General features: G+C 45.0%; 1 protein-coding gene across 1 annotated transcript in view; it reads left to right on the top strand.

Moving 5' to 3' along the window:
- The window catches only part of LOC115817866 (E3 ubiquitin-protein ligase SMURF2-like), a 42,425-nt gene extending 28,240 nt beyond the window's left edge, over positions 1-14,185 (top strand). The window contains exons 9-20 of the mRNA XM_030781007.1: positions 61-145; positions 319-477; positions 815-868; positions 7,297-7,501; positions 9,194-9,297; positions 9,457-9,571; positions 9,789-9,967; positions 11,517-11,654; positions 12,344-12,464; positions 12,891-13,092; positions 13,713-13,788; positions 13,961-14,185. Coding sequence (XP_030636867.1) covers positions 61-145; positions 319-477; positions 815-868; positions 7,297-7,501; positions 9,194-9,297; positions 9,457-9,571; positions 9,789-9,967; positions 11,517-11,654; positions 12,344-12,464; positions 12,891-13,092; positions 13,713-13,788; positions 13,961-14,060 — 1,538 coding nt within the window. The 3' untranslated portion in view covers positions 14,061-14,185. The remainder of the gene's footprint in view (positions 1-60; positions 146-318; positions 478-814; positions 869-7,296; positions 7,502-9,193; positions 9,298-9,456; positions 9,572-9,788; positions 9,968-11,516; positions 11,655-12,343; positions 12,465-12,890; positions 13,093-13,712; positions 13,789-13,960) is intronic.
- The last annotated feature ends 3,468 nt before the right edge of the window (positions 14,186-17,653 follow it).

The raw sequence follows: 17,653 nt of genomic DNA, 5'->3' as shown, positions 1-17,653 counted from the left end.
TGTCATGACCTAGATGTTATTTGTACCTTACACGTCCAATCTTTCTTTTTCCCGGTACAGAGCAGAGAACAACACAGCAAGGTCAGGTGTACTTCCTCCACACTCAGACAGGTGTGAGCACATGGCATGACCCCCGCGTACCCAGGTATGAGTGTATCAGTTCATCTGCAAACACCCCCCTGATGTGTACTGATTACTTATCTCTCACAACAGTGAAGAATCAACTCTGTCTGTAGTTGTTGGCTGTGTTTACAGTTAGTAATGTTTGTAACTGTATGTTTGTGTGTTTTTGTGACACCCTCATCTTTCCTGTTTTAGGGATCTCAGTAATGTGAATTGCGAGGAGCTGGGGCCTCTGCCCTCAGGCTGGGAGATCCGGAATACCGCCACAGGCCGGGTCTACTTTGTGGACCACAACAACCGCACCACGCAGTTTACAGACCCGCGTCTCTCCGCCAACCTCCACCTAGTCCTCAAGTGAGTTTCAGTCGTCGCGTAAATGACCTAAGTGTCTTACATTGTTAACGTCGAATTGTATTCTTTGAATTATTCTTGCAAGGATTACAGATGTTTGAATGCTGAAGTCGTTTTTGAATACTGAAACGATTGTGTGAACAGTAAAGCCAAAATGTTTGACTGCATGTTGTTGACCATCGGAGGAGATGTTTAAGGTATCTTGAGTTTTAAGGCGCTTTCTCCATCAGTGGCTTCTGTTCATAGTATAAACAGCAGTATGATGACAATTAACCGATATGGTAACAATATTATAATAACTAATGAACTGCCCTCTCTCTTCCTGCTCTTTTTTCAGCAGCCCAAGTTCAAACGGTTCTCGTTCTGGCACAGACAGCCAAAACTCCAACCTCAGGTAGAACTCCAACAAAACTCTATCCCTCTCTCCTCCCCAATCCCACCCAACCCGTATTTATGAATCACTGCTACCGACAGCCCTTCACCGGAAATTTTGGGGACCTAACAGCACAACATTGCAGGCACATTGTCTTGCGTGATTCTGGGCAAAAAGAAAAAGAGGGGGGAAAAAAAAACAAAAAAACCCAAACCCTTGATTTCATTCTGGTGTCTGGGCTGTTACACATCCATGTTTTTACAGAGTCCCTGAAAGCACTCCACAGAACATTTACATATTGTTTGATTGATTGTGGTTTCTTTGCTAGCGCGATAAACAATCATTAACCGACTGGAAACAGGGCTTTTAAACATCCAGAGTGAATCCAGATGGGCTTGAAGTCGAAACAAACGGTGACAAACTCTTACAATGAGCGAAAGGGGACGGGGAAGACAATCAAGAAGCGCTGCGTTCAGACACAGGGACAGAACAAAGTTTTTTCAGTTTTTTTTTTTTTTTTGAGGGGGGCGCGGGGGCACATGCTTCACATCTGAGGAGGGGTAGCGAAAGATTTTGAAATCACAGAAGGATGGTCTCTTTTGTGTGGTTTGCGTGGTAAGCAAAGCGGACGCGTTTCGATGTCGGCGCGACAGAGCCGGTGTACGTCGGTACGAAGAGCACACACACGCGCGCGCTTGCGAGCGCGTTTCGCCGCAGATCAGGTCGAGAGAAGTCGTGGATCTTTTCGGGGGTTTTTCTGTAGGCAGCCCAGGCTCATCCTCGGCTGTAAGACTGGAAAAGATATTAGATTTCACACTGGCTCGACGTCAACACATCTGTCTTTTATCACTGAAAGGATTTCAGAAAATTTCACCTAACGCCCCTCTTACCGCAAGACATTTGAGTAATTCTTTTTTTTTTTTTTTTTTTTTTAATTTCTACCTTTTTTTTTTTTTGGTTGTGGTTGTTGTTGTGGTTGTTGTTTTTGAATTCTCAGACCACTCGCTTTTTCTTAGGAGGAGTTTGCGCTTTACACAACCCTATCAGTATTTTGCTTGCAACATGTGTTTGGATCAGAGCCACGTCATCTTGCAACCTCTAACCCTGTACCACGGCGGCAAATGAAGTCCTGCGTCTTACACTCAGCCTTGTTTTCGCTCTTCTCGGTGACCCAGACCGACCGCGCTGACACTCGCTCTGACCGACATGTCGAGTTCTTACGCTCCGTTTGGGATTTCATTAGGAAATGCACAGCAGAGTCACGTTTTTTTTTTTTTTTTTTATGAGGGGAATAGTTAAACGCTTAATCTGCAGAGAGATAAAAAAAAAAAAAAAAGAGAGAGAGAGGATTGAGGGAAAAAAAAAAAGAAGAAGAAGGTTGAGAAACGGGAGAATGCTGGAGAGATTTTACATAAGAGGATAAGCGTGAGGAAGAAAATTCGAGTAAAAGAAAGAAAGTTGGAGAGAGTGAAATGAGAAATGGACAGATGAGGGAATTATTGTGTGTGTGTGTGTGTGTGTGTGTGTTGTATGTGAGGAGTGGGGAGTCCAAGACTGAGAGAGTGGACTGAACAGAGAGTTTGAAAATAAAATCTGCGTGTGTGTGTGTGTGTGTGTGTGTGTGTGACTGAGAGAGAGAACGAACGAACGAACGAACGAAACGAAAAAGAGAGAGCATTGAGGGGCAAGAATGCATGATTTATGAGTTAGTGAACTGGGCTCTGTTGAGAGGTATTCTTCCCTCTCTTTTTCTCTATCCTCCACTCCTGCTGTGCTCCCTCTTCATGCTGTCCTCTCTTCTCTCCTCTTCTGCCCACCCCCCCGTCAAGTCTAGTCTGCAGGAAATTAAGGGATAGAGGCACTCTATAGATTCACTGTCACTGCACGAGACAGACAGTAGGAAGAGTTGGATAGGAAGAAAGAAAAAAAAGAAAGAGGAACAAGGAGAGCTAGAGATGACGATATGATCTGCAGAAACCACATAATGAAAATGGGCAGTCTACTTGCATATAATTTGCGTGTTAGTCTTAAATTGATACGTCTGGTACATCTGGTGTCTTGAGTTTGTGTTGTTGTGCGTGTGTGTGTATTGTGCGCGTGTGTTTATGTGTATGTTGTGTTTGTTGCCGTGTGTGCGCATCGTTTTAGTTGTGTGCCTGTGTGTGCGCGCGCGCGTGTGTGTGTGTGCATTGTTTTAGTTGTGTGTGTGTGTGTGTGTGTGTGTGTGTGTAGAAGGTAGATCTAACATACACTTTAAAAGCATACGCTGGACATCCTTTTCCAGCAGCTCAGATCCTTAAAGACAGACTAAATAATTTACTGAAGGCACTGAAGTGTTGGTAAAAATGGTAAAAGCAGATTTTAGCTTTCCAAAGTATGTCAGCTCTTCATCGTCTAGATATTTCACCCGCAAAGCGCTTAGTGAGAACACACACACACCGCACACACATACACACACACACACACACACACACATACCACACACACCGCACACGCACACACACACACCACACGCACACACACCACACACACACACACACATACACATACACACACACGCATACACATACACACACACACACATATACACACACACACACACACGTAATGTATTTCAGCTCTGTTTAACGAAATCTTTTCAGATGCATATTTGTCTCTGAACTGTTTGAGAGGGATTCCTGTGTGTCACTGCAGTGTTACCTTGAATGTGAAGAATAGCATTAAAGCAGTTAGCAGAATAGGCTGCCAAGAACAACACGTCTGCGTAAGCTAGCTCACCTGGCCAGAGCGCGAGAAGGAGAGCCTACTGAACCCAGACAGCGAAGAAAATAAACGCCTGAGAGAGAAAGAGACCTGCAAAAAGAAAAAAAAACTGCTTGTTCTCCTCCCTCCACCTGATCTTTTTCTTTTCTTTTCTTTTTTTTTTTCTTTTCTTTTCTTTTTTTTTTGTTAAGAACCATGAAGTTAACTAGGTAGCTCGCTGTTTACTGGCTCTTTAAACCACTATTAGTTGTTTCTTAAGCTACTTGTTCCGCTACCGCAATAATAACCCCATAAACAGTTAGCACAGAGCGTCCTTAAATGTAAAAGCAGCATAGGACAGGGTTAAAGCCCTGTGTCCTTTAATGTAAAAGCAGCATAGGACAGGGTTAAAGCCCTGTGTCCTTTAATGTAAAAGCAGCATAGGACAGGGTTAACGCCCTGTGTCCTTTAATGTAAAGGCTACGTAGGACAGGGTTAAAGACCTGTGTCCTTTAATGTAAAGGCTACGTAGGGCAGGGTTAAAGCCCTGTGTCCTTTAATGTAAAAGCTACGTAGGACAGGGTTAATGCCCTGTGTCCTTTAATGTAAAGGCTACGTAGGACAGGGTTAAAGCCCTGTGTCCTTTAATGTAAAGGCTACGTAGGACAGGGTTAAAGCCCTGTGTCCTTTAATGTAAAGGCTATGTAGGACAGGGTTAAAGCCCTGTGTCCTTTAATGTAAAAGCTACGTAGGGCAGGGTTAAAGCCCTGTGTCGGATAACACGACTTTGAAGTGGTAGAATGGCCAAAATGTCTCCGTCATTCTCAAACACGTTGACTGTCTGGACCAAGTACAAATCCACTGTAATTACACTCTATGTTTGTGCATGCGTGTGTTGCACATATACGATACATCCTGTGGTTTTATAATTGCCGTCTGTGCACTTTATGAACACCTATAGCGACTGAATGATGTGCAGTTCTCTAAATATAAGTTTAGGTTGCATGGAATGTAAGAACTCCATATGGATGTCAGCGTCCGTAGTTGCCTCACAAGGTTCTGTGGTTCTGAACTGAAAGACTTGAGCTCTCATTGTAAGCTGAAGCGGAGACCAGTTGGCCATTCTTAAATTCAGAGGTTTATGGGCAGTAGCCTGATTGATTCCCTGAAAAACTTGCTTAATCATATGGCTTAAGTCACGAAGGTATAGTGGGAACACAGACACACACACACACACTTGGCTCACTTGATGGAGTCCATAAAAACGGTTTCATGCTTGCTGGCCCCTCTAAGTGGCAGCATGCAAGCAGAGTTTACATTCAGTGTCCAACTCATAAGAGTGTGTGTGTGTGGTTTTGTGTGTGTGTGTGTGTGTGTGTGAGTGTGAGTGTGTGTGTGAGTGTGTGTGTGAGTGTGTGTGTGAGTGTGTGTGTGAGTGTGTGTGTGTGTGAGTGTGTGTGTGAGTGTGTGTGTGTGTGTGTGAGTGTGTGTGTGAGTGTGTGTGTGAGAGTGTGTGTGTGAGAGAGAGAGACCTCATTATGCCCCCACCTCATTTCTCCTGTGCCCAGGTCACATGCCCACTCATTCTGCTTTGAACAGGTCACAGAGTTCACCACACACGGCCATAGGTTTTAAAGGTCAGGCGTGTCACAGCCTTATTGATCTCCCGTCGGGCATTCGATTAGGAGCAGTTTTATTAAAGCCTGTTTGTCATCTCCAGTCTCAACTTAAAGAGCAAAAACTAACATGTCAGCTGCGCATATGAAAATCCCAACAAATGTTATTCAGTGCAATTCACCCAGATTGTCTGTGGACACCTTTTTTTTTTTTTTTTTTTTAAATATTTTTTTTGTTAAATCAAATCTGCCTTCTCAATATGTGGTAGTTGTCCTCCTTAGAAACTCATGCCAGAGTAAACCCAAAGAATGCGAGATGTATTTTTAATCACACCACTGCTCCTCCAAAATTGCACCATTATATGGTATGAGGGCACCATAAGACTGCAGCTCATTGAGTTTTTGTTTAAAGCTTCCTCCCCCCCCCCCACCCCCCCTCCTCTTTTGTGGGTTTTTTTTTCTGAATCTCAGACACTACCCTCGCTTTGACATGGACAGGCCTTTGCCAGTGAAATAAATACCAGCTCATTTAATTACACAGGGGGGACTACAGAAACACAGGGGCCATTTTGTCGAGGGGGTGAGCCAAATATAACAAGGACCTTTTTTTTTTTTCCCCTCTTTTAAAATATTTAAACGCAGACAGTTGAATGGGGGATGAGTGGGCGGGTGTGAACGTGTGGCGTGTCGCCTCCACACGCCCCAGGCTTCCCATCACCTTTGTTTAGTCTTCGAGGTTCTGTGATACTCTGTGTTAGTGGACAGTGGCTCCTTGTGCAGCCTTGGGGCTGAAGCCTTTCTTTTTTTCTTTTTTTTTTATACCACTCCGGGGGAGGAAACGCTCTCTCTTTTACTGAAGGGAGTAGTGACTCTCTGCCCCCGTCTGCCTTTCCCAGATCAGTCTCAAGGCTTTGGTTAGAATGGGAAGGATTAGAGGAACAGACGCAGAGTCTGATCCCGGGTCAGCCGCGAGGGGCCATGGTAGTCGACACCCAGGTGAAGCGCGCGGACCACCCAGACATACGGTCAGAGGCCGGCGACGGTTTGGTGGAACCGTGCGTGGGCAGGGCTGTTGTCACGGCCGGCCGCAGAATGTTCCTGAGGCCTGGACAGGAAGTTTGAGGTGTTTAAGGTGGGCGAACGGTTTGTTTGAGCAATCTGGCCGGTCGTGGAAGGGCCGCGGGAAGCACGTCGTGACCACAGCTTCTGTGTCCACGTATCGACGCAGCTGGCCACTCACACCACTCTCTTTGTCTCTCCTCCTTTTTTTTTTTTTGCCCCCCACCTCCCACCCACCACCCCCGCTTTACTAGTGCCCCACTCTTTCCTTTGTTGTATTCCTTCAAGACTTTAACCCAGTACCATTTACTTTGTAAAACTTTTTTTTTTTTTTTTTTTTTTTAAATAAAACACCCACAGGAGCTAAAAATAGGGTGAGATTGGGGGGTAGGGGGTAAATATACAGACGGAGTTAGTGGCTCTTGGAGTTGGGTGCTTCCAGAACGTACCGTCTGAATTGTCTGCTCACGCACCTCTGTGGGCAATCATGCCTGGGGGATTCTTGCCTTGTAAGGTATTTTTAGGATGCTATGGTTACAAGACCTTTTCTTAGGCTCCTAAAATAATCTTGCATGAACATGTCTTCATGTCTTGCTTAGTGCGTGAGAATCCTCAACTCCAAAGTCTTATTTTGGTGCTGGCTTTGGTTATAACAGCAAAGCAAAACATGGTGTCTCTTACAGAGAATTATCAAAAGCACAGACTGGAAAGCATTCACGACGTCAGTTTAACTGAAACTTATTTTAGCATAATTTCAGTGCTAGGTTTGAGCGCTGACTCCAGCCAGTTTTCCATTAATCTGTCAACATAATGCAATGAAACTCCACAAACACACCTTTCTGCCATCAGAAACAAAGATTATACCATTTTTTAAATTGATGCATGATCGCCCTTGGTTTTTTTGTTTTGTTTTTATTCTTTTGTTTTTTTTTTTAATCCTTTATCATTCCATTTGCTCTTTTTTATGTGTTCTACTGTCTTACACTGTCCCTCTCTCTCTCTCTCTTTTGCGCCCCCCCCCCCCCCCCCCAGTCGTCCTGGTCAACTGAAGGAGCACCAGCCTCCACAGCAGGTCTTGTCCCTTGGGCAGCTCTCTGAGGAGGCAGAATGTCTGACGGTGCCCAAGTATAAGAGGGACCTGGTTCAGAAACTGAAGATCCTGCGGCAGGAGCTGAGCCAGCAGCAGCCCCAGGCCGGGCACTGTCGCGTCGAAGTGTCCCGCGAGGAGATCTTTGAGGTGAGAGATCCCGCCCTGATTCCGGTCCTTTCGGCCCCCGTTTTTCACTCGCGTTTCAATCCATTTGCATGTCCTCTTTAACCGATGAATATGAAGAGGGGCTAGTTTCACGTGCGCTAGAACATGATGCGTTGTTGTGGAGTGTTTGGAAAAGACATTTAAACAAAAAAAAAAATAGAACTGTAAAAATGTCAAAAATGGGGGGGGGGGGGGGGGGGGATAAAAAGGATAAAGTTTGCTACAGGCCCTGTGCACTCTGGGATGGATATGACCAGTATTTCTCTGGAGGATAGTAATGGCATCAGAAGAGAACTACCCAGAAAGTCTGCACGCTTCACTGTAAGAATGTGAGGGACAGCGTCCAGAACAGCACACCCCTCTGCTTCTCTCCTACCATCATCTGGTTCTTGGAAGGCTAGGCATTCCTGCTGGATGATTTCAGAAGAAAGAGGGAGGGGGGGGGGGTAAGGGAGGATTTAGGGTGGGGGCAGGGGGAAGGTGGGAGGGGGGGGGGGGTGGGAGGCAAGCTTGGCTCCAGACGCAACTTCATAACTTCACTGTTCGCATTGAGCAATAAAAAAAAGAAAAAGGAAAAAAAAAAATTACTTCATCGGCACAGCCTTACAGCTGGAGAGCCGCAACCAAAAAAAAAAAAAAACCCCAGGGAGAAGAAGGAGTAGTGAGACAGTCTTGGTGTGAAACCTGCGTTGAGCGCGTGGTGCTGCCCCCAGGCCAAGAGTTTTGCTGTAGTTTCCAGTGGATCATGGCTTTGTCAGTCCATTAGCATGCCAGCCTGGGAGACTCAGACCCTCTCTACAGCCTTCAGGCCGAGGGGAATGTTTACCATGGCACAGTCCACGCCTCTTGACCACTGCGTTGTTTTTTTTTTGGGTTTTTTGCTTTCTTTCTTTCTTTCTTTTAAATGGCTGAACGTGGATTCAGCAGAGCACTCTTACGTAATTTAAAGAGAGCCATGCGTTCCTAGTGAAGGGATGAGATCACACTAATGCATTCTTGCTGGGGGTTTTTTTCTCTCTCTCTCTCTCTCTCTCCCCCTCTCTCCTTCTTCCTCCCTGCTGTACTGGATATGGGTTTTCTGAGTAACTAACACACAGGCTCTCTCACAGCCAGCAGGGATGAGCGTTTGTCTGTTCTTGTTCAGAGCTGCTTTGGCAATGAGGGACTGTATGGTTGTCCAGGGACTGTGTTTTGCAACGTGTTTTTTAAAAAGGGTTTTGACCAAACGGGGTTTGGGGGTCGTAGAACTGGTACTAAAAGGCCCGTGTTGGCTGGATTTTTTTGGAGCGACTGGTTGCTATTTTAGCAGTAATGACAGTAATAACATGCCATTACCGAAACTGGGAAGTTTGTATCTATAGGAAACAGACTCAGCTGTCCACCACTGCGCTTTGTGCCACAGCCAAGTAGCCCCAAGAAACTGGCATTGTGCAATTGAATAATAACCACTGTGAACAAGTAGAGGGGGGGAAAAAAACATGATGCAGACTTGGTCAATAGTACTTCACCATTATAACATCATAAAATTCAAACTCAATTCTGTTGAAAGACAAGCTTTTTTAAGTCCGTAATTACTCAGCAATGACTACCGAATCGTTTTAAATCCGGCTCCAAGCCGGTATGGTTAGACCAGGGGCAAGTCTAATCTAATCTAAGTGCTGTGTCTCGATGCAGGAGTCCTACAGACAGGTGATGAAAATGAGGCCTAAGGACCTGTGGAAGAGACTGATGGTGAAGTTTCGAGGAGAGGAGGGTTTAGACTATGGAGGCGTGGCCAGGTACGGTATCTGCATGGATCAACGTGTTGCTGCGACTTCTGTGTTCGTCACACTCCGTCCACGGCGTCATAAACAGCGCATGTGTGGATGCGCATTTCTGTTTGACCCTAATCGAAATTCAGTCCGTTTAAACCGAACATGTTGGTGTTTGCACGCTAGGGAGTGGCTGTACCTGTTATCCCACGAGATGCTGAACCCGTACTATGGACTCTTCCAGTACTCGCGTGACGACATCTACACGCTGCAGATCAACCCAGACTCTGCCGTCAATCCGGTTTGTCTCCACTCCCTTTGTGTTTACACTACCTCTCTGTTTACAGTTCACATTGGGTGGGCATAATTGCCAACAGGGATCTCAAATGTGAAATGTCAAGCTTAGTGGGGTAACCGAGGGTTCTTTTATACACCTGGCTGAAGGCCGAGCCGTTTTCTGATGTGTATGATAGATGACCGCCACCTTTTACCGATGGATACTCTGTGTCTCTCTGCAGGAGCATCTGTCATATTTCCACTTTGTGGGGAGGATAATGGGCATGGCTGTGTTCCACGGGCACTACATTGACGGAGGCTTCACGCTGCCCTTCTACAAGCAGCTTCTGGGAAAACCCATCACCCTGGACGACATGGAGTCCGTGGACCCAGATCTGCACAAGAGCCTCGTCTGGATCCTGTGAGTGTGTCTCAGCGTCCACGCCGCCTACACATTTATTTACCCCTACCCGAATGCACTCGTATGCTGGATAACGTACCCTTCGTAAAAAAAAAAAAAGGGTATTTCTTAAACTTATAGTCGATACGCGAAAGAGAGAGACGGTGACATCGAGGTGCCGAATGCACCCAGACACATCAGCGTTTCCGCTGGTAATGTGGCGGCAGGCCACGTCCAAAATCTTTGCCACGACGGCAAAAAAAAAAAAAAAATCAATCCAACCGATCAACCCTCTAATCCAACACCTTGGGGACTCGCCCAGGAAGTCTGGTTCCTGACCACCCCCCCCCCCCCGTGCATGCATTACGGTATTCAGTTGGTTAACGGCACTAATTGGCTCTATTAGATTGTCATTAAACAGACGCTCTCATAAAGCTCCAATAAAACGAGCTTACTTAGGTATTTTCCAAGGAAAAGGAAAACAAACAAGGGTAGGTAAACAGAGCAGGCATTCGGTTAGGCGTGGGGCAAAGACGCTTCTCTCTCCACTCGCTCTCTTAGATCCGAGCTGGGTTAGCTTAGCTTAGCTTAGCTCTTATCACGGCTCTCTTCCCTTTCAGTAAAAGCCTTTCAGTAACTACTGTACTGCAACCTGAGCTTATCAACACACACTGTATGGCTGACTAAAGTAACGTGACTACCGCTAACGGCGTACGCTTTTCTGTGGCTGCGGCGACGTGTAGGTACTTCTCTCACGCACCAGGAAAGACTCGCCTCCCGCAACAAACCCGCTAAATTAGACTGAGTCACATACACAGGTGCAGTCAGGCTGTCGTCATGTTGTTGAGTGAAGCGCGGGTGAACTGTTGAGGAATTAAATTAGCAACCGCTAAAAAAAACGTATGTTATAACTGTCACTGAAACATGACTAGCACATATTAACTGATATAATTATTAAGTGTTTGGTTACCTCCATAGACAGAGAGGGAGCATGGATTAGGGATGGAAGATAGAGTTCAGGGAGAGACAGATGAGGAGAGAGAAGAGAGGAGGCAAGGAGAGGAAAGTGTTCAGGCAAGGGGAGCAGGAGAGGACAGAGGAAAGAGAGAAAGATGAGACTAAAGACCCTCTAAACATAGGAAGTCTGGATGGGACCCAGATTGGCCTAATATTGTAAGATTCAAGCTTTGGTTGTACCGTATTTGAAATGGTAAGTTTCAAATACAAAATCACTGTGTAAAATAAAATAAACAAATTGAAATATATAAATGAAAATATTCTCAATGAATATATCTGTCATTTTATAGGAATGTTCTGCCGCTTATGTAAGCAACATGTCTAACCATGTCTAACCCCCAGGTCACATTGCCCCCACACCAAACCTCTTGGTCCACAGGATACGCTGTACATAAACATTTACCGTTACCGAAACAACAACACAGAAGGTCCTTCTCACCAGCACCCTCTACTGATCAAACACACAGGCACACACACACACACACACACACACAGTAGTAAACAGACACGCAGACACTCTCGTGCGTTGAGCTGATGATGTGTTCTTTGACAGAGAGAACGACATCACGGGTGTGCTGGACCACACCTTCTGTGTCGAGCACAGCGCCTACGGAGAGATCATCCAACATGAGCTCAGACCAAACGGCAAGAGCATGTCCGTTACCGAGGAAACCAAGAAGGAGTATGTCAGGTAAGTTAGCATCACTCAGTTCACAAGCAGTTATGTCAAACCTCGAGCTATGTGCCGTGACATTGCACTGAAAGAAAACCAACATTCTGTTTTCCTTTTGACTTTGCCAAGGAGTTTTGTGTTTAAGGTCGAGGATCACGTTAGACATCTTGTGTTTGGTGGATGCGTTTTACACGCATGCTTTTGACACCTGTAATGTCAGTCATGTGTGATGTATTGACTGAGTCAAGTCATGTTAAGTGATGGAGTCCTCTCCTGTGTGTGTGTGTGTGTGTGTGTGTGCGCGTGTGTGTGTGTGTGCGCGTGTGTGTGTGTGTGCGCGTGTGTGTGCGCGTGTGTGTGCGCGTGTGTGTGCGTGTGCGCGTGTGTGTGTGTGTGTGTGTGTGCGCGTGTGTGTGCGTGTGTGTGCGTGTGCACGTGTGTGTGTGCGTGTGTGTGCGTGTGCACATGCGTGTGTGTGCGTGTGCACATGCGTGTGTGTGTGTATACGTGCTTGTGCGTGTGTGTGCACGTGGGCGTGCGTGCGTGCGTGCGTGTGTGTGTGTGTGTGTGTGTGTGCGTGTGTGAGCGTGTGTGTGCGTGTGCGCATGCGTGTGTGTGTGTGTATACGTGCTTGTGCGTGTGTGTGCACGTGGGCGTGCGTGCGCGCGTGCGCGTACGTATGTGTTTCTCGTTGCGTCTCTCCTCAGGCTGTACGTGAACTGGAGGTTTCTGCACGGCATTGAGGCTCAGTTCCTTGCTCTACAGAAAGGCTTTAATGAAGTCATCCCCCAGCACCTGCTCAAATCGTTCGATGAGAAAGAGCTGGAGGTACGGCCTGTCAGACCTCAGCGTCATCCCTCTGTAACAGCCATTACACACCCATCATCGGCTCCAACAGCCTGTGAAACACACTGCGGTAGTCCAGCCCTACGTTCGGTTGCTATGGATACTTCAGAATACTCCTTATTAAATCTCCTTATTGTGTCAAAGCTTTTTGGCCAGATATAATCTGTACAATCTGCATGACCCCACCTGGTCGAAGGTGATAGCCCACTGTGCAGTTGACCTCACACAGAATAGGATTGTTACGATACAGGATTGGTGCGCGTCGACTAACGAGAGAGAAATATGCAAAAAGTCGTCTTCGCCGGGCCGGGGGTTTCTACCCAAGGTCTTCCCACGTGAGCTGTCGGAAGGAAAGCACCATATGTCTCCAACCTTTTATCTTTTTTTTTTTTCTTTTTTTTTAATCAGCTCATCGTGTGTGGTCTGGGAAAGATCGACATTAACGACTGGAAGGCAAACACTCGGCTGAAGCACTGCACGGCCGACAGTAACGTGGTGAAGTGGTTCTGGAAGGCTGTGGAGTCGTACGACGAAGAGAGACGTGCCAGACTCCTACAGTTTGTCACCGGCTCCTCCAGGGTCCCCCTGCAGGGCTTCAAAGCCCTACAAGGTCAGAGTCAAAGTCCATTAAATCTTTACCGCCGACAGCTGGGCACTTACCAAGCATAACTCACTCAACTGACTGTTAAAGACTAACAGTGAGCGCTGGAGTTTGGTATGAATTCTCACTGTCAGTCAGGTACTGTGCTGGAGCGCCCTGAAGTTTTTCAGCAGGAAACCTTAAAAAAAAAAAAAAAAAAAAAAGATCAGCACATTATGGTTGTAGCTTATTAAACCTGTGTTTGTGTGTGAGTGTGGAAGACAGAGAGAGACAGACTGACTGACTCTGTGTGGGTTTTGGGTGTGTGTGTGTGTCTATCTATCTGTCTGTCTGTCTGTCCCTGTGCATATTTGTGTCTATTTGTGTATATGTGTATATATGTGTGCGTGTCTGTGTGTCTGTCTCTGTGTATTTGTGTATATGTTTGTGCATATGTGTATATAAGTGTGTGTGTGTGTGTGTGTGTGTGTGTGTATGTGTGTTGTGTGCAGTGTCTGCGTCTGTGTGTATAAGTGTATGCATATGTGTGTTGTGTGTGTGTGTGTGTGTGTATGTGTGTTGTGTTGTGTGTGTGTGCGCGAGGCAGAGCTGGGTCATGATGACTTAATGTGTTTGTATCTTGGCTGCAGGTGCTGCGGGGCCTAGACAGTTCACCATCCATCTGATTGATGCCAGTACAAACAATTTACCCAAAGCCCACACGTGGTACGTTCACACAGGCATGCGTACACCCACACATAAGCAAACGTCCAAACCTTTCACTTTTTTTTTTTTACTCTTTTTTTTTTTCCCCCTTTTCACTGAAGTTTTTTATCCATGCCCCCCCCCCCCTTCTCTCCCTCTCTCTCTCTCTGTCTCTCTTTTTTTTCCAACACAGTTTTAACAGGATAGACATTCCTCCCTATGAGCACTATGAAAAACTCTATGACAAGCTGCTGACGGCTATCGAGGAGACGTGTGGCTTTGCAGTGGAATGAAGGACAGCTTTTGGAGGGAACACAGTCACAGAGTGAGCTGTCACCAGCCCCCACGAGGGAACTCTGGGTAATCTGCCAACGGTGTCCGTCGCACAGGGACTGGGCCGGGATGGCGTGGAGATGGGAAGTGAGGGATCACACATGATAAAACCTTTTTTTTTTTTTTTTTTTCCTCTGGTTCACCTCCCATTTTCACTTTTTTCTTTTTTCTTTTTTTTTTTTTTTTTTGTTTAAATTTTATTTTGACAAATTCTCTCAGCTGCTAAGGACTGAATTAGTACTTCTTTTAAAACTTTCGAATGCAGTAAACCCTCCTTATCCGCGGAGTCACTTTCCGCGGTTTCAGTGAACTGCAGTGCGAAAATATGAAATGAAAAAATTCCAGAAATAAACAATTCGTAAGTTTGAAATTGCACACCGTTCTGACTAGCGTGATGAAGTCATCTTGCGTTGTCCTTCTCGGGACGCGAACCATCTCTTTGTCGAGCATATATCCACGCTGTACTAGCTACCTGCAGTTAGTCGCGTAGTATGTATAGGGAAAAACATTATATATAGGGTTGGGTATTATGCGCGGTTTCAGGGATCCACGGGGGGTCTTTAGACGTACCCACTGCGGATAAGGGGGGACTACTGTATCTCATATTTGTTTGTTGTGTTTAACGCTCACTTTGTTTGTTTGTTTGTTGTGTTTAATGCACCCCCTCCCGCCCCCGCCATCCTTTCTGTACTGGCTAATGTTATGCAAGTCTAGAAAAAAAAAACCCACAAAAGGCACATGCGGTGACTTGAAACTCCAAATTTAATCTTTGAAGTCTTTGAATGGTTGAGGTGTGTGTGTGTGTGTGTATGTATGTGTGTGCGTGTGCGTGTGTGTGTTTGTTTTCTTGTATTTTTCCTGTGCATTGATCAAATCTAATTTCTAACCTTTTATGCAGATGAAATAAAGGCATCATTTTGGCCAGCCCAGGGTTGTGTGAGCACCAGTGATGGGACTGAGGGTCCCTGAAACAGTGTGTTCTGGCTTATGCAAAATCCTCGTCTCAGATGGTCTCACTTATGTCGCATTTTTAGTCGAACTTTAATACAGATCGGGCATCATCACATTATTACCCCTGTCTCTGCCAGCAGAAAAAACAAAACAAAACAATAATTGTCACATGAAATCATCGAATGGAAGTTATTTATCGCTATTAGTCATCTGTGAATCTGTGGAACGGATATTGAAAATAACTCGAGCCACACTGCCAGCTGTCTTGCCCACACTTTCGGATCACGTTATCCTCGACGCGCGCGTTAGCTACGCTAGGACGTCCCGCCGTCTCGCTCTTCGATAATCTCACTTGTCTTACGGATGACATCATCATAATGAACACAGTTTAGCGGCGTGTCAGGAAACTCCTTTTGTAAACTGCTCAAAACAGTGATGGGTGGGGTCCCTGTAAAAAGAGTTTCAGGTTGTATTAGGCCCCCCCTGTGCAGGAACTAGATTTTAGTACCACTTCCCAACCCGAGTGTTTTTAGATATAAGGATTATTGATAAGACATAGGAAGGTTTTTTTTTTTTGTTTTTTTTTAAATTAATGTTTTTACGTAGAATTGCAAACATCAGGGAAAATTTGCTCAGAAAGTTAGAAACTCCTCAAAAACAACACCCCCCCCCCCACACACACCCAAACAAACAATTCAGTGACTTGTCCTTACAACTCATCTAGCACTTTAGAAACCTTTGGGTAGCATATTCTTTGCATCAGAAATTGAAATTGAAATCGTATACACAAAACTACGGGAAAGCCCTCTATATGTTCATACGTACATTTTGAATATATATATATGCATAGATCAATATTTTGTATATGGCTTCTCTTCTCTGCACTAGTATTTTACGTAAATCCTCATCCTCAGGATTTTTTCCACTTCTTTTCTGTCAGTCAGAGAGAAAACGAGTTTTTATTCTCCTCTCTAGTCACATGTCTTCCTCCTTTGTGCCAAGGGATTGCCAGAAAAGCCAACCTAATTACCCTGTCGAACAGGTGGGATGGACGCATTTCTCTCTCTCTCTTTTTTTTTTTTCCTTCTTCTTCTTTCTTTCTGTTTACACACTAATCTAGGGATAGACTGCCCTCCTCCCACACGGCCCCGACTGTACTGCGGTTTTTATTCCAGCGTAATTTAGCAAGTCACGGTCCCATTGAACCAATGAATAGTCTAATCTGTTTTTTTTTTCTTCTTCTTCTTTTTTTTTTTTTTTTGTTAAGAGTTAGTTTGAAGAGAAATCTCAGAGAAGCGGCTGCCCTCCGTGAGGAGTGATGCCCATACATGCACTAGACTTAAACAGAGGAGAAAGGGGAGGTCTCTCCACTCTAACCCTTTAAGTTCACCGGCCACACAGGAAAAGATGAGCACAAATATTTGTTCAGACTTGTCCGAAGAAATGAAGTTTCAAACGTACAAACCTTGCAACTTTGTTTTCTTTGATGTAAAACATCCACAGGGACTCCTTTGCATGCGTGGGTTTTTTAAAAATCTGAATTTATTTACAGGCGCGTTATGGAACATGTGCCCGCCCCCCCCCGTCCCTCGCGGCTGTGTTTATAGCAGTCTCCTATGACTGTGGACTGTTTTCAATAACGTTTGATTTTTACACAAAAATGTTCCCCCCAAGTCTCTCCCCCACCCCACCCCCCATTGGTGTATGATGTCAAATCACAACCCAGAGCATCTGAATTGAACAAAATGAGTGTCCATACATGGTGCTCTGCACAGTGCATTATTCATAAACAGATCACAATATTAATCTATCTTTAACTCAAAGAGGGGGAAAAAAAACATACATTCAGCATTTGTCACACATACGAGCTGAAGATGTTTGGAAGGACAAACAATGGAAAACTGGTATCTTTTTACTGAATACTTTAAGGACTGACTTGCATATATGCAGAAACATGCACATAGTGTATTTTGTGCACACACACTGTTTTCTCTGCTTTTTTTTTCCCCCCCTCTCTTGTCCACGCAAACACACACACTTTTCTGGTATCCAGTACGTGTACACAAACTATGTGGTATAATATCTCTGCGAGAGGAGGTCATTTTGGAAACGCAAACGCCTGTTGCTTTTGTAGCATGTTCCCACTAGCAAAACTATATTCTCATGTCTAACTGTTGTACTTTGTCAAGCTGTAATACACTATTGTTTTCAGTGGAGTGTGTATGTGCATTTGCGAGTGTGCGTTTGTTTGTGTGTGTGTGTGTGTGTGTGCGCGCGTGTGCATGTACCTTATTCTTGTGTAAATGAGATCTGATACAAGAGATCTGATCTTTTTTTTTTTTCATTGTTTCTAATTTTCCTTTTAAAAAGCTGTATTTATTAATAGAGCCCGCATTTTATAAACAGCTGTCCTAAGAGCTTCTAACCAGACATTTGTACATACGAATACATGAGGAAAATTTACTTGTATTTCTGCAGAAATGAGCAATAAACTCAAAAGCTGTTTGCAACTGGCAGCATTATGTCAAAAATATATATTTATATTTTGTCTCTTTTTTTTTTTTTTTTTTTGAGGTTCAGAATTTGCTATATTTTAAACGTT

The sequence above is a fragment of the Chanos chanos genome, chromosome 8, assembly GCF_902362185.1.
Source record: "Chanos chanos chromosome 8, fChaCha1.1, whole genome shotgun sequence".
NCBI lineage: Eukaryota > Metazoa > Chordata > Actinopteri > Gonorynchiformes > Chanidae > Chanos > Chanos chanos.
This window is presented reverse-complemented; position numbering and strand designations above follow the sequence as displayed.